The sequence below is a fragment of the Uloborus diversus genome, chromosome 4 (assembly GCF_026930045.1).
Source record: "Uloborus diversus isolate 005 chromosome 4, Udiv.v.3.1, whole genome shotgun sequence".
NCBI lineage: Eukaryota > Metazoa > Arthropoda > Arachnida > Araneae > Uloboridae > Uloborus > Uloborus diversus.
The window spans coordinates 169,436,074-169,462,703 of record NC_072734.1 but is presented as its reverse complement, the minus strand read 5'-3'; the positions used below and the strand labels follow the sequence as shown (position 1 = coordinate 169,462,703).

The window sequence follows — 26,630 nt, the reverse complement described above, 5'->3', positions numbered from 1 at the left end:
GATAGCTCGCTAACGTTAAGAGAAAATTAAAAATATACTACGTGTAAGGGGGAAAAGACCCCCCCCCTCCCCCGGCACATTATTTGCAACAATGATCTGAAAAAATATAAATATTTATTTATTTTATCTAAAATCTACCTCAATTTTAAGGAAAAGCAAATTTTCTTAGCGAGATCACAAAATAATTTAATTTATTACCTCATTAACGTACATGAGAAAATTAACATAATTAAACGCAAACATATGTTTTAGGGGTGCAATGAATCCCTTTCGCGATGTCATGAAGTTAAGCATTTCGAAAATAATTGGATGACTCTCATTCCGTTGCTTACATCTTTATGCATTGATGAAGCGGTTTCTTGCAACCATGAAACTCGTGTCTGAAATTTTATTGTTTGTGTGCTTAAATATGTTGACTTTTTATTCATTCAGTAGTACTTATAGTAACTTGTTACAAATTTATTAAATCTTTGTACGTAAATTCAGTTTAAAATCATGACTTGTCACAAAACGCGATCGGATTATGCACTTTAAAAAAAAAAAATCATTTAAAAAAAGGGCAGCTGTAGGCGGAAGGGTTTTTTTTGCTTAAATTAGCTCTATCATAGAATAAATTTTCATAACAATAGGGTAAATTTTTAAGTTTGGACTTTTGGCCAGGATTTTCAGTCAAATACTCCATTGTGCGCCGTTAGCTAAAGTGTCTCCTCTTAGCTAAGGGCATAATCGAGTTCTCATAATCGAATGACTCGATTATTTATGAAAATAAGTCGAGAACGACGTTCATCATCACGAGTTCTCGATTATCAGATCTTGAGTTCTCGATTGTCAGATATAAAGTTCTCGATTATCACAACACGAGTTCCCGATTATCACAACTCGAGTTCTCGATTCAAATTGATCGAGAAGTCAATCGCTGGAGATCTCGATTCTAAAGATCTCGATTGTCAATTGCTCGAGTTCTCGGTTTCAAAAGATCTCGACTGTCAATCTCTCGATTATGAGAAGTACAATATTCCCAAGAATTCGATTATCAAAAGTTCTCGATTATGCCCAGCACTATCTCCTATAGTTTATTGAATTGCGAATGGAGAAAAAACGCAATGCCTAGGGGCAAAGTCACGGTTTTAACTTTGTTTTCTTTGGAGAAATGTGTCCTTCCGTTGGACCACGCTTTCCCAACGTAAATTCTGTGGCACGTATCATTCTTGTTACATTATGCTGAATGCCCTGTGGTCGAATGACGGCGATAAATTGTAATAAATGTTTTCGACTTTCATCGAAATGAAATGAACCAATTCCTTCAGTTTTCACCTTTACACCCGGAAGTAGGCGGATATTTCATAATAATTTATTAACATACAATGATTATTTAAGTGAAATTTAATTCGTAATACTCTCTGAAATACCTCCAATTTATTTTTCCTTTTCCTATCAACGGATGTTAAAGTACTTACATTTAAAAGAAATATCTGTGTTAGAGGAGGAAAAAACGAAAGATTTATATCCGAGCGGGAAGCGAAAGAAATTATTTCGTATTTCATTTTTCTTTTCCATCACTCTGAGTTGAGTGCACGGCGAATTACTGTAATAGAATTTCTGAGACGGAACTAAGATAATATGTAAGAACAGTAATTAATTTCCCTGTGAACAGATTGCCTTTAGATTTCCCACATCTATTAATGAAAATTGCAATTTTTAAAACATTTTTCACAGATTTTAAAACACATTTGGGTTAATTTTTAAGAATCCTAACTGATGAATAGAACAATATTTATAGAGACTATATTAATGGTTAACAAGAAGTTCCGTTCAGAACTAAACGAGCCTACTTTCCCGTATAGCAATATCGACTTCCTAGTATCTGATCAATATTCCCAAAATTAGCTAAAATCGCAAAGTATTTCAAGCATATTTTTTTAAATATTTTAAGCTGATTTCTAGAAATAAAATTTGCTTCGCTCATCTAACGAAATAGATGCGTAAAAAAATAAATAAACGAACAAATAAAGTAGCAGTACCTTTAAAACTAAGCAGCTAATACATCTTTTTCCATTAAAAAAAATCTTTAATCTCTTTGAAAGAGAGTCTTCTTTAATCTCTTCTTTTTTTATAAATAAAAATTAATAAGCTCATTAAATTAAATACATTATATAAAAAAAAACCGTCTGTTTTTCCCCTGCCCAAAATTAATTTTAGAAATGATTAAATGCACTTTCAAAAATAAATAAAGACATTCGCAACTCCAGAGCTCGAATACGCTACCTTGTGGGGATTAACAATACTACTGAAAAAGGTAAAACATTCCGTTCCACGCGTTTTCTTTGGGATAAATTACAGGCTTCAGACAATTTATGGTGTAATGTAATTACAGAAGAATAAAAAAAGAAAGTTTCCCACAAACACGATGGAAAATTACTGTCATTCATTAAGCTTCAAAGCAAGTTATAAGTTATGGCATTTGTTTGTTTTACCTTTTCCATCCTCCATTAGACAGTGGCTGCAGCCCTCTATACAGTCCATAGTTTATTGGAGTTGCGAATTCCGAATATCTCCACCGAAAACTGAATATACATAAATTAAAACTTTAGCGTGAAGATAAAAACAAAGCATATTATTATTTCACAGTGACTAAAAACCACGGCTGAGGAGTCGGAGTCGATCTCATTTTGGGGTAAAAGAGTAAGAGTCGGGAGTCGAAGGTTTTTAATTCAAAGCCTCAAAGTCGGAATCTGTCATTTTCACTCAGAGTCCGCAACTCAGCCAATGTTTGCGGAGTCGGTTTCATCACATTAGCGGTACCTGCACGGTTTTGCCCGTAGTAGAAAATTAAAAGGTCATTTGGTTCGCCTGTATATTTACAAACAATGGGTGTTGAATTTCTCGCCAATTTGCTATGTTCATTTGCTCGCCCATGTTACGGTTCCACGTTATTTTAATTTCGTAATTTACTCGTCCATGTTATGATAATTTGTTCGGTAAAATGTTCTTAAAATTGGAATATTAAAAGAACAAAATTGAATTTTCGAGAAAACACTTCAAGGTGCACACCCCCATGCTACAAACTAATTTTGTGTGAAATTTCATAAAAATCGGCCGAACGGTCTAGGCGCTATGCGCGTCAGACATCCAGACAGATATCCGGACAGAGATCCACACATTCAGCTTTATTATTAACTAGTGGTACCCGCACGGCTTCGCCCGTAATAGCAAATTAAAAGGTCTTTTGGTTCGCCTGTATATTTACAAATGATGTGTAGTGAATTTTCTCGCCAATTGGCTTGTGCCCACGTTACGGTTCCACGTTATGATAATTTCGTATCTCGCCAATTGGCTTGTGCCCATGTTACGGTTCCACGTTATGATAATTTCGTAATTTATTCGTCCATCTTATGATTTTTTTTTTCTTAAAATTGGAATAGAAAAAGAACAAAATCGAATTTTCGAAAAATCGCTTCGAGGTGCACACCCCCATGCTACATACTAACTTTGTGCCAAATTTCATGAAAATCGGCCGAACGGTCTAGGCGCTATGCGCGTCACAGACATCCTACAGACATCCTACAAATATCCTACAGACATCCAGACATCCTCCGGACAGAGAGACTTTCAGCTTTATTATTAGTAATAAAGACTAGTGGCACCCGCACGGCTTCGCCCGTAATAGAAAAATTAAAGGTCTTTTGGTTCGCTTTTCTATTTACAAATAATGTATGGTGAATTTTCTCGCCAATTGGCTTGTACCGACGTTACAGTTCCACGTTATGATAATTTCGTATCTCGCCAATAGTTTTTTCTTAAAATTGGAATAAAAAAAGAACCACATCGAATTTTCGAAAAATCGCTTCGAGGTGCACACCCCCATACTACATACTAACTTTGTGCCAAATTTCATGAAAATCGGCCGAACGGTTTAGGCGCTATGCGCGTCACAAACATCCTACAGACATCCAGACATCCTCCGGACAGAGAGACTTTCTGCTTTATTATTAGTAAAATATAAAGAAGATTGTACTAAAATTCTTTTGAGTACGATTTTCATTCGGAATTACAGAGTAACATTTGAATTTGGAAAATAGTGCTATAAAGTTGTCTGCAGTCTTGTTGCAAGTTGTTCTGGCAGGAACTGTGTTTCTGACGAAGCAAGAAAAACACAACATGGCGAGATAAGTGGATAATGAACGATAATGAGCCAAACGTGGCACGGATTTGGAGTATATAACGATTGCGTGTAATTAAAAAACCTAATCGCAATACATTCAGTGAAAAAAGTGTATGAAGGTCAAACCACAATACATTTTTTAAGATGCTCTCTCCGCAACGAAATATTTTTCCGTAGCTTGGCGCATATATATATATATATATATATATATATATATATATATATATATATATATCAGGAAACTAAAATATGATAAAAATATCAAAATTACATAACTTATCAAGAAATGGGGTTGCTTCTTTCAGTCAAAAGTAGCACTTTTTGTCACTGAAATTGATAGAATAAGCAAAAAAAAAAAAAAAAAAAAAAAAAAAAAAAAAAAAAAAAAAAAAACATGGACCCAGAAAATACTTTCATTTTCCCAACAGTTATTTTTTAATTAATTTTATAAAATGTCCGATTTTTGAAACAAGGCGTGGACTTGATGACGTTACAAATGATGCACTTTGCCGCATCTTTCTACCGCGATTCCACGTTATGATAATCAAGGAGCGAATTAAAATTGCGCTCTACTCTTGCTATCAACCATATCGTTGCCAATACACGTGAGTAAAGATGCGAATTAAATATTTCACTCTGTGAATGGCAACACAGAATGCCATTTCATCATTTGTGATGTCATCGGACAGAAGCATTAACATTGAAAGAGCGCCGATTTAAGTAATTTTTTAAAAATATTAATCTTAAACAAATTATTTAAAAAAGGTCAGAACCTTTGTTTTTAAGCATGCTCTTTCAGAAAAAAATACTGTTAAAATTTTGGAAACGACCCCATTGCTATGTAATAAAAATATCAACACTACAAAATTTAAAAAAATTATGAAAGGAAAAATGCAAAATAATGCCATAGAAATTACGTGAAACAAGGATTGATCAACGTCAGGGGGAAGATCAGGTCCTACGTTTTTAACGTCAATAAATTATTTTACTATTTAATTTTTTAAAAATGAATTACTTGTATTTATTGAAATGTAGAAAAGAGCCATCTTAGGACTCAAATTTTAAACTTAGACCTCTTTGGATCTTTTTAAAATTACAAAAATTCAGTCATCTTTGTTAATAAACGTAATGGGGTTGTTTCCTTCAGTCAAAAGTACTACTTTTAGTTATTGAAATGGATAGAATGAAGGAAAAAAAATTACATGGACCCAGAAAATACTTTGATTTTCCCAACAGCAGTTTTTAAATTAATTTTTTTAAAATGTCCGATTTTTCTAACAAGGCGTGGTCTTTATGACGTCACAAATGATGCAATTTGGCGCATCTTTCTACTACGTTCCACGTTATGGTAATCAAGCAGCGAATTAAAATTGCGCTCTACGCTTGCTATAAATCATATCGTTGCCAATACACGTGAGAAAAGATGCGAATTAAATATTTTGTTCTGTGAATGGCAACATTGAATGGCATTTCATTATTTGTGATGTCACACGTCAGAAGTGTAAACAATGAAAGCGCAATTATTTAAGTAATTTTTTAAAAATATTAAACTTAAATAAATTATTTGAAAAAGGTCAGATCCTATGTTTTTAAGCATGCTCTTTCAGAAAAAAATACTTTAAAAATTTTGGAAATGACCCCATTGATCGTTGTTATCGCAAGCATTTCTATCACGCATTTTCTATCAAGAGGGTTTTCACCCTCCAATAAGGGAAAGGGAGAGGAACCCTATGTGAATTCCGGACCATTAAAGGTCAAAGGACCTCTGCGCCAAGTTTGACAAAGATCCGACTGGATTTGTGTAAGGAGCATACACACCCACACCCACATGCAGCCATTCTTATATAAATGAATTTTTTGACTGTTTTGTAATAGAAATTAATTGCTTACGTTTTTCAGGATTTTAAAATGACCCTCTTTTTTCTTACGTCGGAGATAAATGCAGTAGCATCACATGCTTGTGCTTGACCTTTGGAGCACCAAATTCTCCTTGAAATTCAGAAATGTGAGAAGAATGGGCGCTACAGTTTGAAATAAATTTAGCGATAAACAATCTTCAAATATTGGAAACGCAGTTGAACGAGAAAAATTCGAACTAATTGGGATCATAGTAGGTAGTTCGGATTTTCAAAAAAAAAAAAAAAAAAAAAAAAAAAAAAAAAAAAAAAAAAAAAAAAAAAGCGAAGAAGATACGTTATAAAAATATTATGCCATTTAATCAAATGAAGTGGTTATACATGATGCGACCCTTACATACTAGCTCTCATTGTTTCTGAATATCAAGGGAAAATGAAAAATATTTACAGTACTGTACGGCACACACTCTGTGAGGTACTACTATACATTATTTGAGCAAAGAACACTGAATGATGTGCTGAAAAATACACCTGATTCTCATAACGAAAGTTGAATCTATTTCTGTCAGGCAAAACTGACTTAAGCTACTTTTTAAAGAATCACTGTTTCTATACCTTAACAATTGTCATCAGTTTATTAAAACTTCTTCGAAATGCTTTCGAATTTTTGAAGTTACGGATATGTGACGTTCGGACTTTGACGTTTTACTGTACACACTTCAGTTGAGGCAGTGAGAAGCAAAGGGATGCGTCAAAATTAAAAATTTGGAGATAACCAGTACAAATGGTACTCTGTCTTGGGGCAAGAGATAGTACTAGTAGCTCTAGTAGGCGCTGCGATACAGCATGATTTAGGAAAAAAATTCAATGAACCTAAGACTTTTATCTTTAAACGCGTTTTACACAAAACTTGAAAATGTCCACTTACGTCCCTTTGCTTCTCACTGTAATGAAAACAAAAACTTAAAATATTATGATAGGATCACGTTGGGGGAAATGGGCCCATGGGATAAAGTCCGCTTTGGGCAGAATTTAAACCTTGGAAAGTCCCCCCCCCCACAAAGAGGACTCGTATTGAAAAACATTCAATTTCTTTCTTTTTTAAATTATCATAGGCAACTCTTTTTAAGAAACAAATTATATCAAATCTTATAGAAAGCATTTTTAAATTTTAGTTTTAAAAACTGGGATCAAGTTAAATGTTTATAAGTTATAATTTACTCGAATATGGTTAGTAAAATCAAGCTTCTGATGAACTTTTCACTAAAATCCTTATTAACAGAGCAAAAACGCTCAGCTTTAGGGTAAACTTGTATTAGAACATCTAAGTAACAGATCTACATGAAAAGCTAGAATGAAGTTCACAATCCTATTTCATTTATTATAAAGTGCTTTCTGTGATGGTGTATGGGGTATGGTTAGGTTTAACGGAATGCTGTATCATACTGTTACAAATTTTGCAAATAGATTTTATTTTTATGATTTTATGAACGTAATTTGTTGTATTCTTGCTATGCTAAATTCGGAGTTTCTTCATTTAATTTTCATAAAATTACCTAGTATGTTGTTTTCCCTGCTTTGCCATTATTTTAGTGTGGGAGTCTATGCTGCCATGGGCAGGTATTTGAAGAAATGTTTGTTGCATTCAATACTAACAATAGCAAAAATGTTGGAATTAGACAAGGGTTTTTTTTTTTTTTTTTTTTTTTTTTTTTTTTTTTTTTCAGCGGAAACCAAATAAGCAAGCTTCTACAACAAAGCTAATATACAATAGATGACAAAAATGCAAAAAAAAAAAAGAAAATTGAAAAATTTGCAGTTACTGCCCTATAACTGCCCACGGCAGTATGGTCTTTCCGAGAAGTTGACGAGCTATGCCAAGTTGGCATAATTGTTGGCTCCAAACTGCCTAATGTTGCCAACTTGGTACTATTTCGCAACGTTTCGAATTCAATAGAGGATTGTAGATTTTTCAAAATTGCTCCAATCTTTTCCTCTCCGTTGATAGTTAGCGTAGATTGCCAGTGACATTATTTATTTTGTTAAAAAATGCGTAAAAAACAATTTTTTTGTACATATGAAACTTTAAATGAAATCAAGATACATTTATTTAAATAACAATAGTCTTACTGCAAAAACAATATTAACAAATATTTGTTTTACTATACAAGAATTTTTGCAACCCATACTTTAACCTACGATGGGGTAAAGTGGGGGTTTCAAAATATACTTTTTTAAACGTATTACTGAGATAAAACAATTAAGCAAAATTAAATGGTACTGCTTCATGCTTCACCTACAGGATGACCAGTAATTAACGCGTTGAAAAGAAATGTCAATTAGGAGAGCAATGCAAATAAGAAAAAAAAAATCTAGCAAACTTTAAATTTTAAATGCCATAACAGAATGAGTCTAACTAAGTGAACTTACAATTAAATATAGGTAAATAAATGCTATTTACTCTAGAAGGATTTGCTTCAGTTTGTTTTTTATGAGGAACTGTTTGAATAATAAAATATTTTTCTTTGTTCAGGTCTTAGATTTTAACTAGACACAAAAGTTATTTCGAAATTTATTATTTAACTCAAAGATGTGTTTAGATAAATGTGAATAATTTTTGGATTGCTTTTATATGCGTAATTTGTTGTAATCTTGCTAAATGAGGCGTTTCTTCAGTTAGTTTTCGCAAAATTACCTAGTATGTTTTCCCTGCGTTCAATGTGGGAATCTATTGGCTTGTCGAGATGTTAACGAGCTATGCCAAGTTGGCATAAATTTTGGCTCCAAAACTTTTACTTTTGGCAGTTTTAAAAATTTAGTTTTTTTTTGCAATACATTTTTTTAGACTAAAATATTTTTCAAAGTTATAACAGCTATCATGACTTTCTTTTAGCTGTTAACGAATTTTTTAGATCTGAGAATATTCATGTTTTGGAATAAATCTCTCATTACAGCGCAAAATAATTCAAATTTATTAAATTCCTCATCAGAATAAACCGGTAAAAATGAAAAATATTGAATAATTTATCCCATTTACAAAGTTAAATGGCCATTATGAATTAGCATCGGTAATGGGGTTGTTTCCTTCAGTCACAAGTAGTACTTTTAGTCACTGAAATTGATAGAATAAGCAAAGAAAATACTGTCTGACTACGGATTGTGTGGAAAGACAAACATCCGTTTTACAGCTGGAAATGGACGAATCTATTATTTTTTAGTGATGCCAGCTTTTGCAGAAGCAGAGTCTCATTCAAATGAGCGGAATACCGGCATCAAATTTTTGCTTTCCCCCTCATTCAGATAGATTCGTCTCATCTGGACGTTTGAAAATTCCATACAATCCGTGGTAGGACTCAGAAAATTCTTTCACTTTCCCAACAGTAATTTTTTAATTAATTTTTTAAAATGTCCGATTTTGCAAACAAGGCGTGGTCTTGATGACGTCACAAATGATGCTCTTCGGCGCATTTTGTACCGCGTTTCCACGTTATGATAACCAAGAAGCGAATTAAAATTGCGCTCTACACTTGCTATCTATCATATCGTTGCCAGTACCTGTGAGTAAAGATGCGAATTAAATATTTTGCTCTGTGATTGGCAAGACGGAATGGCATTTCATCATTTGTGATGTCATAGGCAAGAAATGTAAATAATGAAAGCACACCGATTTAAGTAAATTTTTTAAAATATTAAACTTAAACAAATTATTTACAAAATGGTTAGATCCTATGTTTTTAAGCATGTTGGTTCAGAAAAAAAAATACCTTTAAAATTTTGGAAACGACCCCATTATGTACAAGAACCAGTTTATCACAAAAACCGTAACATACATAAAATGTATCAAAAGTTTCATTGAAATTAATTTAAAAGTCTGTTTTTTAAGTTCTTTACAAAAAAAAAAAAAAAAAAAAGTTTGATTTTATCCCCGTTTTCCTCCATCTCACTCTTAACTTAGAAGTAAATTGCTGCTGACAGAGAAAGGAGTTAGTCAAGGAAAGATTTTGATTTCTATTTTTCCAATCTTGTCACACAAAGTTTCGATTAATTTTTCGGACATCAATTATTGCTTTTGATCTTGAGATTTCAATTTCAAACGAAGGACGGTGTCTTCGAAAATAAATTTTTAGTTTTCAGCAATCGAAAGACAGTTTTGAGTTTTGAACCTATTTTCAGGGGTCAGGAGAAATTTGCTCACCCGGAATTGAGGGTTTTAAAAGTTGTGATAAAATATGGCTTTAAATCATACAATTCGTCGAATATTTTTTACATGAGAGATCAAAACCAAAGAATTAAAGTTCGAAAACGGCTTCTATATTAAACTTGGCATAGTAGAGCCCCGAAAACTCGGCAGTCGATTCTCCGGCCGAATTTAGAAAACTCGGCCACATTCTGGCAGGACGAAAAAAACCTAGCGTAAATGAACCTGTTCCTGATAGCCTGGTATTTCCAAACTCGGCCACTTTTCGGTCAACATTAGTTTGAGCACATCTGGCTCTAGTGTATACTAAAATTAATAAGTAGCCTTTGGCTTTCATTAAGGAAAGCATGTACAATAAGCTTATTAAGACTCGGAGAAAAAAATAATGTTCTTATGAGACACACTAACATACGAAGGACCAGGATCCACTAAAAAACAGACCGTTCTCAAATAACACTACAAAAATTAAGACTTATTTTTTATTACTTTTGCACTTTCTTTGAAATAATGCGTTTTCAAAATAATGCAAGATATGGAATTAATAGCAGACGTAACACGTTTATGAATGTTATACGATTTTATAACTTAATATGAAAATATCCTATCGGAAAGGAATGAATTACGAAAGAAAAAAAAAAAAGATGTCAAGATTCATAGTTTCTCTATACACACTCAAGGAAAAAATACTCAAAAAAAAAGAAAAAGAAAAAAAGAAGAAAGAAAGAAAAGAGAGAAAAAAGGCCAAGTTATGATAAGTCAAGTGAACAGAACTATCCACATGAATACGTTAGTCAACGTTAGATAGCTTATTTATTTTATGTTTCTTATAATTTTTTTATTAATAACATAGCAATAATCGTGTCTAAAAGTAGAAATATCCAACTCCCATGTCATCGGATGTAAAATGATCGCAGTTTTCGTCAGAGGTACAAAATAGAAAATAAAAGAGATTGATAAATAAATAAATTTGGGCATTACATTTTAATAAGGATATGATGACCGATTGTAATCATTAAGCATATGAACAAAATCATCCATCAAAAAATTTTTGAAATATGTAAAATAATGATTAATTTAAAAAAAAAACGGTTCGTTGTAATTTTTACAGGTTTTTTTTTCTACACGTGATTCTTGAGGATTTTCAGCTTTTTGTTGTTATTTTCTTAAATATTCTAACTAAATTATTTTTGAAAAGCTGAAGAAAGTCATGACCTGAACTGGAAATCATGAAAAAGACAAAAAAATGAGGAAAGCTTTCATATTTAGTTCAAGTGGGAGGAATAACCTGTAATTTTTGTTTTATAATCAGAATGGAAACACGAAAAGAAAGATGAAGGAAACATGGAAATAGTTAAGGGTTGCTCAAAAATGATATCACATTGTTTTTCAAAAAATTTAAATTCCATCCTGGCTCCCATTTTTGATTTACGCCTCCCCTCTTCTTCACATATCACACACCGTTTTTCTTAAGCATTTTGTTATAGAAATTGTGTGATGTCACATTTCTTGTAACCTCTCTCTCTCTCTCTCTCTCTCACACACACACACACCTTTTATCACAAACCCACCTTTCGCGCTCGAAGTGTGACATCATTTGTGAATGACCCCTTTTACATCATCAAAAAGTTTTCCAAAAATGTTTTTTTTTTTCCTTTCCCCACATATATATTGGATGACGTGCCCGATATCTTGCCTTGATTCGTCGGATATCTGGTCTGAAGTGGAGTTGCCAGATCGACTACCGGATAGTCAAAATTCAGTCGCGTAGGCCGCATATTAGCTAGTTACCGGATACTGGGTACATCCCTAGTCAATAGGAAGATATTTTGATAGGTCAAAAGCATCATAATTGATGAATAGACGGAATTAATTTGAAATCTCCTTAGAGAACTATATGAGAAATGAATTACATTTTGCATTTTATTCGCTCTTTTCTCAAATGATTATCTATTTTTAATTCTTAAGATTATGATGATACACTATTTACTCCTATTACGGTCTTTAAAATATTTTTATAAAGTAACAGTAAATCTGAAAACAATTTTTCTTGTTGGTTCTTGCAACAAATGAAGACGGAAGTACAATCCCTCTTCAGAATAATTCTTGCTTTTATAAATATTTTGTGCTAAAGCTCTTGCTTCAATAATATAAAAATTATTTTGCATAATGTTCTGTTCAAATTTTCTTACAGTGGCATGGCGATTAAAGAGTATAATTTTAAATATCAGACAGTGGCAATTTATACTCACAGTTCGTAAATATTATTTTCTCGATAAAAAAATTTAAAAAAAACAAAAATAAACCATACAACTCAATGAAAAATTTACGAACAAATATTGCGTCGCGATATATGTGCTACATTTATATGTGCTACATTTAAGTTTTGGAATTGAAAAAGAAATAGTACAAGTCTCGTTAAGAGATACAAATAATTCATAAGTTCTCATACTTGTCACAAAATAATAAATTACAACTTTCACAACAACATTTTGAATCAAATATTTCAAAATATTGTTTATCAATAAATGAATTTCAAGTAATGGAAGAAATAGAACTATAAAAAACAGTAATACTGATAAGCGAAATGAAAATCTGATAGGTATGCATTTGAAATGATGGGAATTGCTTCAAAATTGCGAAAGGGCATAAAAAAAGGAAAATTTATAAGTTATTCTTCAAAACACGAGTTCTCTAATTAAACGCAAAAGAGAAGGGAAAAAAAAATATTTTAATTACCGGTCTGGTAATCCATTAGTTGTTGAATGTCGTTTGGTCAACATAGTTCCAAGCACAAAATTGCAAAATGTATTCCTGAGTGCAACACAACTCTCCTCTGCTCCCTCGGACCGGTGTAAACGTAAACTGAGCAACTGAAAAAAACGTTTTTGTTGTGAGCCGTATTCTCTCTAACATCCTTAAGGGAGGTGTGAAAAAAAACCGATAGCTCAAGAATGCAGGTAGAGGGCCTTCGGGCAGTCCGCAATTAGGCCTAGCTTCAGCTACAATGTGGAGGAAAAGCACGCCAAATATTCCACACGCAGCCCGGCTTTAGAAAATAAAAGCACTGGCATTAAAAAAGAAAAGTAACTATAGAAAAAAAAAAAAAAAATCTACCCGGCTCACGACTTGGCGGGTGGATGAGAGTGCTTTTTTTTTGCTGCTGTTCGTTTTCTTCTAACGATATTTTTTTAATCGTTTGGTTCTGGATATCTGTTTTTGTAGCAGTGTTCGATGAAAAATGCCATGTCATTTGTAACGCAAACGGTCAGGGAATTCGAATGGGTTTTCGATAGCATTGCGCTGTAGGGCACGCGTGAGTTGTTTCTGGGTTCACGATGCGGTGTGGAGTCGGCTTCACGTACTCAAGAATGGAATTTCGTTGAGAAAATATAATAGCCGAGAGAGCACTACATCTTGATTAGCTTTCTTTTATCACCGGCAGCTTTGAGGATTCCGATATCTAATCCCTTAATTTTTGACATTTATAACGAAATACCATCAGAATCGTAAAGCATGTGTGCTTGTGCCATTCACTGCTAGATTTTTTTTTTCTGTCTATTCTTACAGAGAAATTTGTTGTTCCGACACCAATAATATATCAAACAGATTAGCGAGTTTAATGAATTCTCATTAGTTATATAATAACTAATGAGTTACTATATAACTAATGGATAAAGATATGACTTTTTATTTTAATTGAATCCCGAAAATGTTTAATCTTCTTCAAGAAAACATGTTTTACATTTTTTAAATAATTCTTAGATCACCGTTTTTAATCAGAGATATTTCAAGGTTTTTTCCCCCCAGGTGTAAAAGTATTCCTCGAGATTTTTTAGAGGGGTGAAATTTGTGGTAGACGAGTAAAATATACGAAAAAAATGATGACTATAATGGCAATCAGTTCCACAATAAAACTTTCTAATGTTGAAATGAAAGATAGCAGGGAAGAAAAAATGTGCATAGTTTTGAATTTTAACTTTTTTTAAATTGATTAATTTGGAATGCTTGAAATTAAAATGTTTCAGATTGAAAAAAAAAAGTAACGAAAACAAACAAATGTAATATTTTAAAAATTAGAAAGTCGCCCGTCAAGGTATGACGGGTGAAAATTACTTCTAATTACCTGTTAGGTGATATTTTTATAGTTGAAATTTTAACCCTAACTGTTGTGAATTAAACCTAAACTCCAGTAGATGGCGTTAACTGTTAACTACTTTCCGTTTCTTCATCCTCCTAAAATGATAGCCTCATCAGTAAAATAGTTAAGTTACCGGATCCAGTTTAGCCTTGTCACAATAAAGCATTTCCCTGCATGTCAAACTTTACCAAAAAATATCAAATTATCATGACGTGGCGCGAGTTTCATTGTTGCTGACGTCAGCGTTACTCGATCATTCGCTAATATGTAAGAATTCCTTTTTTTTCCATTTTCTACAATGCTAAATTTTTTATTCAAAACACAAAGCATATGCATTTTTCTTTGTCTGATTTTCAATAAGCGAAATTCGCTTGTAGAAAAATTTAAAATATTTCTGGTTTTAAATACAGTGTTAAGTATTTAGTGCTTTGTATTTTAAATAAAAGTTTAGCTCTGCTGAAACACATAGAGTGATTTCTTTAGAAAACGATGAATACTTGTCGATAAACGTAAAGAATAATCATAATAACTCACACAATACAGTTTTTGGGGAAAAGCAAAACACGATCACATCATTTCATGTGGGAGAAAAAAACATTACACTTTACCCTTCAATGTTTGTGACTTGGAACACTTTATTACTTTCTATTGACACAAATAGAAAAAATACATCAGCCGAAATGCAAGAAAAGAAAAAGAAAAAAAAAGGAGCCATAAAATATAGTAAAGTACATTGTAATTAGCTGCTGCTATTTTCATCTCCTTTGTCATTTCCATTAATGTAACTATTGTCACTAACGTCTTCAAAATTTTATTAGGATTAATATTAAGAACTTTTAGCAGGCCTGGCATTTAGGGAGTCAAGAAGTCTCCACTCCAACTTTGAGAAATTAATGTAGTTACCTATACTCGCATACGGGCCGCTTTTTTCAAGTTTTTCGATATAATATGCATTTGGTCTTTTGCATCCCCCCCTCCCCTCCTAGAAAAATTGAAAATGATCGGCCTAATTTTTAGAACCAAACGACCTCAGTTTTGAACACATCAATCATTTTTTTCTCCAGCTGTTAATTTTTCTTTTGATTCAAATGGAGCGTAAAACGTGTTAAGTTTTCTGAACTCTAAGTTGAATCTCTGAAAGTTAAGTCGTCAATTTAGGTGGTCGGTGCTATGCTTACGAAATTTTAATTTTCCGAATTTTTTCCTCATACAGTAAAACCTGTGAAGTACACCACCCTTGTAAATTGACCACCTGTCTAAGTTGACCGCATTTTTCAGGCACGGAATTAGCCCTTATCATGTAAATCAACCTCTGTAAGTTGACCACCTGTTTAAGTTAACTACTAAAGTAGTGCACCGCAAATGGTCAACTTACACAGGTTTTACTGTACATTCATTTATGCTTCATGGAGGGGGGGGGGGGATAATATTAAAGATTACATTCAGAGTCTCAGCAAATTTTTGAAACCTTTTGCGAAAAACTTCATTTGTGTTGACATTGGTTCCATAGGTAAAAGTTTCAACTATCGCCGGTAAACTCCCTTGTTCATAGTATTTTTGAGCTGTTAAAAAAAGAAAGTTTTTAAATTATCAAATAAAAAGTCATGTTATGCACACCAAAAGTTACTTATGCTAAAGTTTGTTCTTGAGTCGAAGAAAAGCCGCCAAGCAAATATGGATTTATTAGGAATTCAAATTTCACCGCAGGAGACTAATTACTTTCAACTGTTGAAGAACTGGACAAATAACAAGATGTTCGTCGTCGAGAAACAGGCGATCTTATTCTCCCTTAAGTCAACACAGCAATCCTCCAACGGCGGTATATATACAATACCGATAGCAAATTCTTTCTCTCCAACTGCTTGCTAGTCATCATGTTACAATAAATTCCAATGATTATTTTTTATTCAGGAATAGTTTAAAATCAAGCATTTTCACTTTATTTTTTAATATGCGAGTGCGCTAAAATAAACAAAACATACAGTAAAGAAAATCCTCCAAAAAGAAATTTCCGTTTGAGTAGATAAAAAAAAGAACAATTTCTATGCAAAATGTTTCACAAAAAAGCTCATGAAAAATTTTCTTAATTTTTTAATTGATGTCGGAAAAAAAAACATTGAAACTAAAAAAAAAAGAAAAAAAATCAGCCAAAACAATTTTCTTTTACTTTTTAACCGTTGCCAAGAACACAAATGAACATTAGAAATTCAAAATATATTGTGAACGTAAACAAAAGAATTAATAATTATTTACATTAAAAAGAAAATCGTTTGCAGTTTTCTCGCGCTTTAAATGCACTTACTTCATTTTTATTTAGACAACCAGTCACTAACTTCCGTTAATGTTGTCTATGAAAAATAGAATTTCGATTTTTATTTATAGTTTTTTTTTCTATTTCTTGAAAATCTAAGAAAATATGGCAGTAAAAATTTATTTTTAGTCTTGCTGAGGTTTTTTTTTAAAAAATTGAGTTTTTGTCGTAGTTAAAAAAATAATAAATTGTTCCAAAAATACCCTTAAAATAACCAGTTTAAAAAATCATTTTTTATACATGTTCTTCAACAAGTGTTTTTTTTTTGAACAAAGTTTGTTCTAAGCAAATCCGAAGCTCTGTCCTGAATCTATATTTGCTTTAAACTTACCCGTAGACGCTAATGTTATGTCTTTTTCAACTGTTCAAAATTGAGCGAAAAATTCTTCAGATGAAAAAAATAGAATATGAGAATGAAGTCTCCTGGCTGAGAACTTTCAACAAGAAAAAAAATTGTTCAAATTTGAATGATTTCTAAGAAGTTATAATGAAGTAGGGAGACAGAGTGACTGACAGTCAAATATTTTCCCATCTGAAAACCCTACTTTCCTTCAATTTCTACACTTATTTCCTTTTCATCGAGGTACAACGTTCAATGCCAAACTATTAGGGATAGTAACGTGGTGTAGTAACAGAAATTTAACATTTGTAATTCTCACAAATTCAGGAAACTACTCTTCTTGAAATTTAAATTTTGCTTGGAACTCTGGAACGAACATAAGATCCAACTTGAAAAGTTAAAACAATAAAATCATTCCTAATTGGGTTCTAAACTGCGTGAGTATTTGAGACAGTGATCTGTCGTTCTATTGGTAGTGCTGTTGCAAATGTGAAATTAGCAGATTTGGAAAAGGTATTTGTTTCTTCAGGCAAAGTTCATTTTAGCTACGAGGAAAATGAAGCATAGCAACAGTTACACAAAAAGCGAAATACCAGATCAATAAATTAGAATGAAATGCAAGCTATGACGTATGATTAGATGGATGGGATGAAAGGGATTTTTGATAAGTTTGTTAGAAATACCCCAAGAAACAATAAATAAATAAATAGAAGAAAATTAACCTAAGAATGTCTTTTTCAGAAGCCGTGCACTTTTTCCAAAGAATAAACAGAAATCTGATCCATAACTGTAACACTATGCTGCTTTTATGAAAACACTCTGAAGCCCGCCATTATCTGACAGAGGCATTGGATTTCTTCGGCGGAACGAAACGGCAAGTCAATAGATAGGCAGGAAGAAATATATTCTCTTAAAGCAATAGAATTAATAATTATTTAACTATCCATCATATTACAGCTGACGAGTTAATTAGCAGAAAGAAGATAATTTTCGAATCAAATATCCGGACATTTGCTTCAAATCAGCGGATCGCGATCGGTCATTTTTTTTAAGAGACGGATGCAATTACTACATCAAGTATTGTTGAAAAAATATTAAATTTCCATGAAATGTAGTCGCGTCCTTGCTCGATCAAACTATACAAACAGCACAGGGAAAGAGCTTCCATTTTTCTACCAGCCTCCACTTTGTTTACCTGCATTGTGTTGTTCTTTTATTTTATTTCCATTGCTTTAAACTCTATTTGAATGGTCATAACCGATTATTATCACTTTTCCAGAGTTCAAATAAAACAGATTCATCATTTTTAATCTGAGTTCCGGGAGAATAGATCTTGTAAATGAGCTGTTATTAAATGTAATTTTAACCAGTGCATCATAAAAAAGGTCTCAAATATGCAATAGAATCCATTACCGATCATTCTTCCCAACTATGATGTGTTTTCTCTTCACCCTTGTCTCTCACCTCTTTCTATTTAACAGCTTTGTTTTGTCCGAACGCCTCGTTACGAGTGGCAACCAAAAAAATTGAAGACCGTAAAGACAAAGGTCACTTTAAAATCTAAACCCCCCCCCCCCCCCCCAACTTATGACCCGCGGGACATATAATTTCACCGAAGATGAAACTGTGTTCTGCAAACTTCCAAAACAACAGATCATCCCCATTCACTATTGATAATGATCGATTCCAGTTAGGAGCCGAACAATCAGATTTCGATTTTCAAAAAACAAACGAAAACTTCGTGTTAACAAAATAACAATGAATAGTAGTAACGATAACAATAGTTCTTGATTTGTTATTTTCTTTCCTTTTCCGAATTTTTACATAGCTAGAAAAAATATTAATATATTTAAATTTTACACGTGTTCTTACTTGATAAATTCAACTTAATAATGAGAGGCGGCTCAGGGACTCCAAAGAAGAAGAGCACCACTGCTCTAAACTGTTTAAAGCTTTTGAAAAAATGAAAAGAGCTATTCTGCCGTGGGCAATTAAAGGGCAGTAACTGCAAATTTTTATTTATTTATTTATTTTTTTTTGAGCAATCACGATTGCTTATTGCTTTCATTTGACTGTTTTTGGCGTCCTATCATTTTATTTTCCCACCGCCACCCTCCGCACCATCACCGTCGACCGGCTCCTCACGATGCTGCTCCTCTAGCGAAAGCCGTCTCCAGGTTGCATCCATGTCCTACACACACGCGCATACATACACAACTACACACACACACGCACGTGCATACACCTACACACATACACAAACACATACACACACACAAACACATACACACACGCATACAGACACCTACACCTACACACACACACAAAAACATACACACAACTACCCACACATTCATGCCTGCACACAGACACACACGACATGCCTACACACACATACACATACCCTCCCCCACACACATTCATACACACAACTACCCATACACTTATGCCAGCACACAGACACAAACACACATGCCTACACACACATGCACATACCCCCTACACACAAACACACATACCCCCCACACACAAACACACACGCCTACATACACACACTCGTGATAGCGAAAAACATAATTTGAATTCAAGATGTCAAAATTCAAATTAGTTTTTTTTTTTTTTTTTTTTTTTGTCATCCATTGTACGTTAGCTTTATTTTACAAGCTTGCTTATTTGGTTACCGCTGAAAAAAAAGCGCGAAAAAAACGTAAAATTCCACCATTTCCCCGTTGTTAGCATTTAATTCTTTCAATGTGTCGAAAACTCAGTTCTGCAGATACTGCCGTTTACCAGGCTACGGAAGTATTTATTGTTGACGCATATGGATTTTGTTTTTTCATGATACTTTTGTTAATATGGAAATTACTAGCCCGCAATCTCAAAATTTTCTAGGAGAGAATTATATTATTCAACTTTAAAACATAGACTATAGAGTTTTTCAAAAAATCAGGAAAAATAAAATTTTGCAACAAATTCTGGCTTTATGTAAATGCAAATTTTGCAGCAAACTTAAGTGGAGAATGATAATGGGGTCGTTTCCAAAAATTTAAAAGTATTTTTTTTCTGAAAGAGCATGCTTAAAAACATAGGATCTGACCATTTTTTAAATAATTTTTTTAAATTTAATATTTAAAAAAAATTATTTTAAACGGTGCGCTTTCATTGTTTACGCTTCTGTTGATGACATCACAGATGATGAAATGCCATTTACTGTTGCCACTCACAGAGCTCAGTATTTATTTCGCATCTTTACTCACGTGTACTGGCAACGAAATGGTTGATAGCAAGCGTACAGCGCAATATATAATTCGCTTCTTGATTATCGTAACGTGGAAACGCGGTAGCGGATGCGCGAAAGTACATCATTTGTGACGTCATAAAAACCATGCCCTATTTTCAAAATAGAACATTTTAAAAAATTAATTAAAAACTAAACGTTGGGAAAATGAAAGTTTCTTCTCGCTCATTTTTTTTTTTTTTTTTTTTTTTGATTATTCTATCAATTTTCGTGACTAGAAGTACTACTTTTGACTGAAGGAAACAACCCCATTAAAGAGTCGATTCAATTAATTCCTCTAATCGAAAACGGAAATAACCGATAAAATTCATTTTTAAGGTACGTAACTTTACATAAAGTTCTTTAGGATCAATGAACGAATATTAGTGTAAAATAAACCACTTGAATGGATTTTTTTTTCTCACAGTGAGTGGCAACCACAAAAAAATTACCATGGGACCAAACAAAATTTTGGACATTCTGGAATTCAAAATGTCAGAGCATATTCGGTATATCAGAGGTAGTGAAATATTGCATAAAATGAGTTTTTGTGGCTTGAATTCTCGGCATGCAATCTTTGGTAACGTAAGAGGAAAAGATGAGGTTCAAGGGGTCAGGTACGTTTTTGCAGTTGAAGTTTCAAAAATGGAATTTTAGACAACTGTTGATAATGTTAGGAAGGGAAGGGGGTGTAGGGCTTTTCCTAAGAATTTCCCAAAAGCTCCTAAAGACGACATTTTCGACGACCTTTTATGATATTAATGGATTCGCATTCGTGGTACGCTTTCTGAGACATTTTTCAAAATTGAAGTCTTAAACAAAAAATTGCTCGCCATTATTGACACGAGGGTAGGAGCCAGGGTGGACGAGATTCCATGTCAGCCTAATCGGAAACTAAGAACCCGACTTGGTACTGGAGTAATATAAGTTTTTCTTGGGGCTCGGCGACCAAACGGACAACGGATCTGCCTTGGTTCTCGATGATCCTAGAAGGGACGGAGAGACGGATCGGAGACTCTTTCCCAATAAATTTAAAAAATCGACGCCACTATAATGCAATTTTAGAAAATCTTCGATTATGGCCGAGGAAGGGAGTTCGGGGATACACCCTCGAATTTTTTTCGAAATCGGAGCTCTAAAACCACAATTTTTTTATTTCCAAAAACATTTGAGAACTTTCATTTCTCATACTCAAATTTTCAAACTGCTTGCTAATATTTTTATTTGTTTAAAATACAAAATTTTGCGACTACAGTATAAACCTTGATGCATTTTGGCCTGCATTTGTATTTTAGTGATACTTTAGGTAACTTCCCCACTAAATTATTTTATATCATGCTTTCTGAATCTCGAGACAAAGCTTAGTTTTACCACCGAGATTTTACCTTGATATATTTAGAACAACTGGTATCACGTTTCAATGTAATATTTAATTTTTCTCCTTCTATATTTTAACTTTTCTTCAATTTAAAACATATTTCGGTGGTATGCGTACTTATATATTGTCAAGAAATGTTTTTAAATGTAAAAACGTTCCCTAACAATAACTTTCAATACTGTAAGCTTTAATTACAGAATTTTTCCGAAAAATAGACTTTCCCCTCTTTATTTTCATCAATTTGAAACAGAAATTTTGGCAGGCCATGTATTTTTTACATAAAATACTTCTGTGGCTTTCATAAGGTGAATTTAAACTTCTTTTTTTCCTTTTGGAAGTAAAAAAGGAACTAAGTTAAGGGCAATCCAATCATGTTTATTTTTATTGTTTTGGAGTAACTTTGTATTTTTTAACAGCTCAGTTATTATTCAAAGTTTCAGAAATAAATTAACTACTTTTGTTTGCATGTTACTGAATTCCAACAATAGTCAACAAATGAAACGACATTTCTACTGGCTATAGTTGGAATTAGTACCTCGTATTCATTTAACTTTAGGAGGGAAAAAAACTACTTTCTTCAAAATGAAAAAAGGAATATCTTCGCTTGGGCTAAAATAGTGTAGTCATGGAAGAACAGGCTGGAGACGCATCTAATTATTGGAATTAAACAGTCAAGGAAATCAAAAGTATGAGGAGTTAAGTTACAATAAATAAATGAGGATGAAAGGGGGGGTGGGCTGTACCCGCTTAACATGAAGTTAAAAAATCTTTAAAATTCTCAAGTGATGGCAGTAACTGGTTCTTAAAAAAAAAAAAAAAAAAGTGGAGCAATGAGCAATTTTATGCTTTTGTGGGGACAACTTCTTTGTTTTAATAGGTGGTCTATGTAATTTTATCACTCTGTCTTCTTCAAATTAAAATAAATTTTGAGCCAACTAATAAGCTGAACTTATTTTTGCAGACCATTGTATGAACATTGTAAATTTATGACAATTTTAAATATTTTCATTGTGTTAAGGATTTTTTAATTTTGCTAGTTAGTCCTAAGGTTCATGATGGAGTACTTGTTTACACAACATCAAGGGGCACATGTGGATAGTTACCATATCCTCTCCGTAATCTTAGTATTAGTGCTTGATATTATAAGTTTCAAAAAATTTTATACACACTTACCTATAAATATTATTTTTCTATAATCAATATATAAATTTATGTTTTAGTAGCTTCTTTATTTTAATAATTTAGTGTTATAGAGTAATAAAGTAATTACAGGAAATAAAATGATATAAAATATTTTTTAAATAAAAAACTTAACTTTAAACAATTTTAGAATACATCAGCATACTCAGTATGAAGCTCAAAACCAATATACAATAAGAAATAACCTTCATGAAAAACAATATTCTTTGTACTGTCTACTGTAGTTTTATAGGTTTTTTCTTGCCTATCTAGTGATCAGAATCTACTACGAAACTTAAAAATTTAATTGTTAGCAGGTTTATATATTTGGAAAAGAATATTATATTACTGTAGAATTTAGATTGACACAGTACTGTTTACGAACAGCTAAATGTAATTGGTATATGCGTAGATATTTCATATTAAAGAGTTTTTCTTTGAAATAGGATGATTGCCCTGTTTTTAAGTCTTGTTTATATGTCTCTAGGCTTGTTCACACGTGCCCCCTACAGGGATCCATACAATTGAAGACAGTTTTTGAAAATACCATATAGAGAAGAAATTGTTTTTAAATCTCAAAAAAATCCATGACAAAAGGAAAAGATTATTCGATCCTGTGGATATTTTTGCTCTGAGAAATGTAAGCTATTTTTCGAAACGTAATGAAATGGAAAAAAAAAAAAAAGTTCACCTGCGCCCCTTTTCCTTCTCCATTTTAAATGCAATTTTCAAGTCTTCTACAAGTGATACTCCCTTTGAAAAGAAATATTTTTACTTTCAAGATGTTTTAAAGCAAAGCTTGCCAAATTGTGTCGACGAAGTTAATTTAATATATATTTTTTAAATTTTAAATAAGATAAAAAGGCTTTTACTTATTTTTTTTGGCAGGGAGTTAACACTTTAAAATATACAATGCTGTTAAAAATGGATAGTATCTTACACTCTGGATTTATTTTTAAATTCGCACAAGGATTCTTACTCTACTGTAAGAAAGCAAAGAAGAAAATTCTACTTCCAAGGCATTAAGAAAGTAGAAAAGTCTGTTGCCTAGATGTGATAAAGTGTTATTGCTGAATGCAACTTCTTTAAAAGTCAAAAGAAACTCCATAAAAGAAAAGAAAACTGCTGTTCTAGGTAACGGATAAGAACTTGCTTTTTCTAAAAACGTTAAGGTTAAAGAATCCGAACTTGAAAATGAGTTGGAACTGAAAGTCTTGAATAATTTGCTAACAATATAAACGCTCTGAGAGAGCAATTTTTTGTTCCTTTGAGATGGGAAGATTCAACAAAAAGGTAGAAGTTAAAAATTATCCTACTGTTAGATTTTAAATAAAGTTGAAAACTTTGAAATGAGATTATTTCCGTACCCAGATTGCATAACTCTTAATTTGTTAAGAATGTTCTTTTTACTGGATAATTTGTTGACATACATTCGGAATGACAAGCAGATCACAAGTTTAGAGTTTGAAAATAAGCTGCCTTTGAAGAATGATGTTTTAAATCTAGCAATTTTTTTCACCCTTACTGATCCACCGCTTCAATGAAGGGAAATATCTCAACATTTGCTTAAAGTATCGTCTGCAGACAAACCAGTAGATTTTTACGCCAATTTATCCTAACTTTAACTTCAACGTGATGCAAATTCATCGAGCTTAAACTAACATGTAACTTCATTTGTCACAACCTATAATTTCGAAAATTTTAAAATCATTTCTCCATAGTTCAAAAAATTTAATGAAGCCATCCGTTTGGTAATGTTTTATATTACTTAATTACACTAGACACGCTTTTTTTTAACTAAAGGGAAATATTCAGCAAATCACAAAATTCTTAGCAGTGTCGGATGCAGAACACGATGCATTAAGGTTATACTAAACTAGAAAAACGCCCGTTAAATTATGATGGGTGAAAATTGCTTCTACATTTGAGCGAAGTAATAGCCTGTTTGATGATATTTTGATAGTAGAAATTTTAACCCTAGCTCCAGTTGATTAACTTTAAACTCCTGCAGATGGCGTTCATTGTTGACCCCTTTTCCGTTTCTTCATTCTCTTTAAAATACAGTTCTACCAGTAGAACAGTTAAGTTACCGAATACAGTTCAACCTTGTCAAAATAAGGGATTTCCCTGCTGGTCAAACATTACCAAAAATATTCTCGAATTATCATGCTCTTGCGCGAGTTTCATTGTTGGTTACGTCAGAGCGTTACTTGATCAATGATTGGCTATTATATGTATATATGAGGACTTTCCGCATACGTATAAAGTGACACGAGGAAAAACGATCGCAGTCCATTTTTCTGCCAAACTCAGCTTACCATGAGGACTGATTGATTTGATTATTGCGGAAAATGACGATATTCGACTGTAATATCATAGTCACACAGTTATAAAATGTGAAAGATTTTGGCTAACTTGGAAAATATTGAGGATTTAAAACATACAAAACGTAATTCTGAAAATTTGTCAGTGGTGAGCTATGGTCCCTCCCCCCTCCCCGTGGATCTTCTTATCACGATGAATTTGGTTCACGTGAAAAATATTGGAGGCTAGAAACTTAATAAACGTAATACTGAAAATTTGTCAGTGGTGAGCTATGGTCGTCAGTCCCCGTGGCTCTTAATATCACGCTGAATTTGGTTGACGTGGAGAAGATAGGAAACTCAAAACTTATCTTACAAAACATAATACTGAAAAGTTGTCAATGGTGGGCTGCTATGGTCGTTCGTCCCCTTGGCTCTCATATCACGATGAATTTAATCTAAGCGAGTCGCGAGTGAAAGACCCCCTTATGTTTTTGAGCCTTCAGTGCTTATCAATCAGAAGCTGTAGAAATAGATCTTAGTGAAGTAAGGAAGAATAAAGACTTAAATAGGGTGAATGACGCTTCTAGAAAAATTGAAGCATAACTTTTGTATAAAATAATCAAAAATTATTTGCGCTGCTGAAATATGATGAAAAGTCAACATAAATAAAGCTCTAATTTTCAAAAGACCAACTCAAATAGCTGTTTCAAGGTTACAGTCTGTCATCAGTGCAAAAACATTCATCAAACAACAGCTAAGTCATGAGTAAACGGTCGTATCCAGTATTCATCTGTGGGTTCGAACTTCGGTTAGACCTCCGAACGCATATAAATAACCTTTACTTTACCAGACACCATGCAGAAGTTTGAAGACTGCTGATTGGCAATCTCGTAATAACGCCATCTCGCCAATTAAAGCTTTCTTACTATTGGTTGAAAGCGGCTCCGTGTGACGTTTGGACAATTTGCGAGTGTGCGGAGTTTTGAATTGGCTAGTGAAAAGACCTTAAGCTTTTTAAAGTGTTGAGAGAGTTTTTGAGTAGGTAAAGGTGTAAAGGGACCTTGAAAGAATTGATAGTTGTGATTTTTGTAACGATTTGCGCATTGCTTACTTTGATTAGCTATTCATTGTACTCATATAAAATATTAGTATTAAAAAATACTCACCATGTTCTCTTTCAATTTTCCTAGAAGATCATCCATTCTTCGTCCTAAACCCTCTTCTGTCGACAGTTCCAGTGACGAAGAAGATAACTGAGGTGGCGGACTCGAAACAGTCACCATCGTTTCATAAACAAACCTTTTGAATACTATTTGCGGTATCTACACACCATGCGGAGTGATATTCAAATTAATGCTAAAGGTAGTCTAAGTAACAGAGGATATTCTCATCTTCACTGCCACACTCTAAATGTTTACGTGCAATTCCATTTCTCAACACATGAATGTAATTTGCATGTTAGAATCTGAATAGAATTTGATATTT

At 32.9% G+C, this 26,630-nt stretch overlaps 1 protein-coding gene across 1 annotated transcript in view; it reads right to left on the bottom strand.

Annotated features, from left to right (window-relative positions):
- Positions 1-26,428, bottom strand: part of LOC129220981 (uncharacterized) — a 116,656-nt gene extending 90,228 nt beyond the window's left edge. The window contains exon 1 of the mRNA XM_054855417.1: positions 26,312-26,428. Within this exon, the coding sequence (XP_054711392.1) occupies positions 26,312-26,428 (117 nt within the window). The remainder of the gene's footprint in view (positions 1-26,311) is intronic.
- Positions 26,429-26,630: the final 202 nt, after the last annotated feature.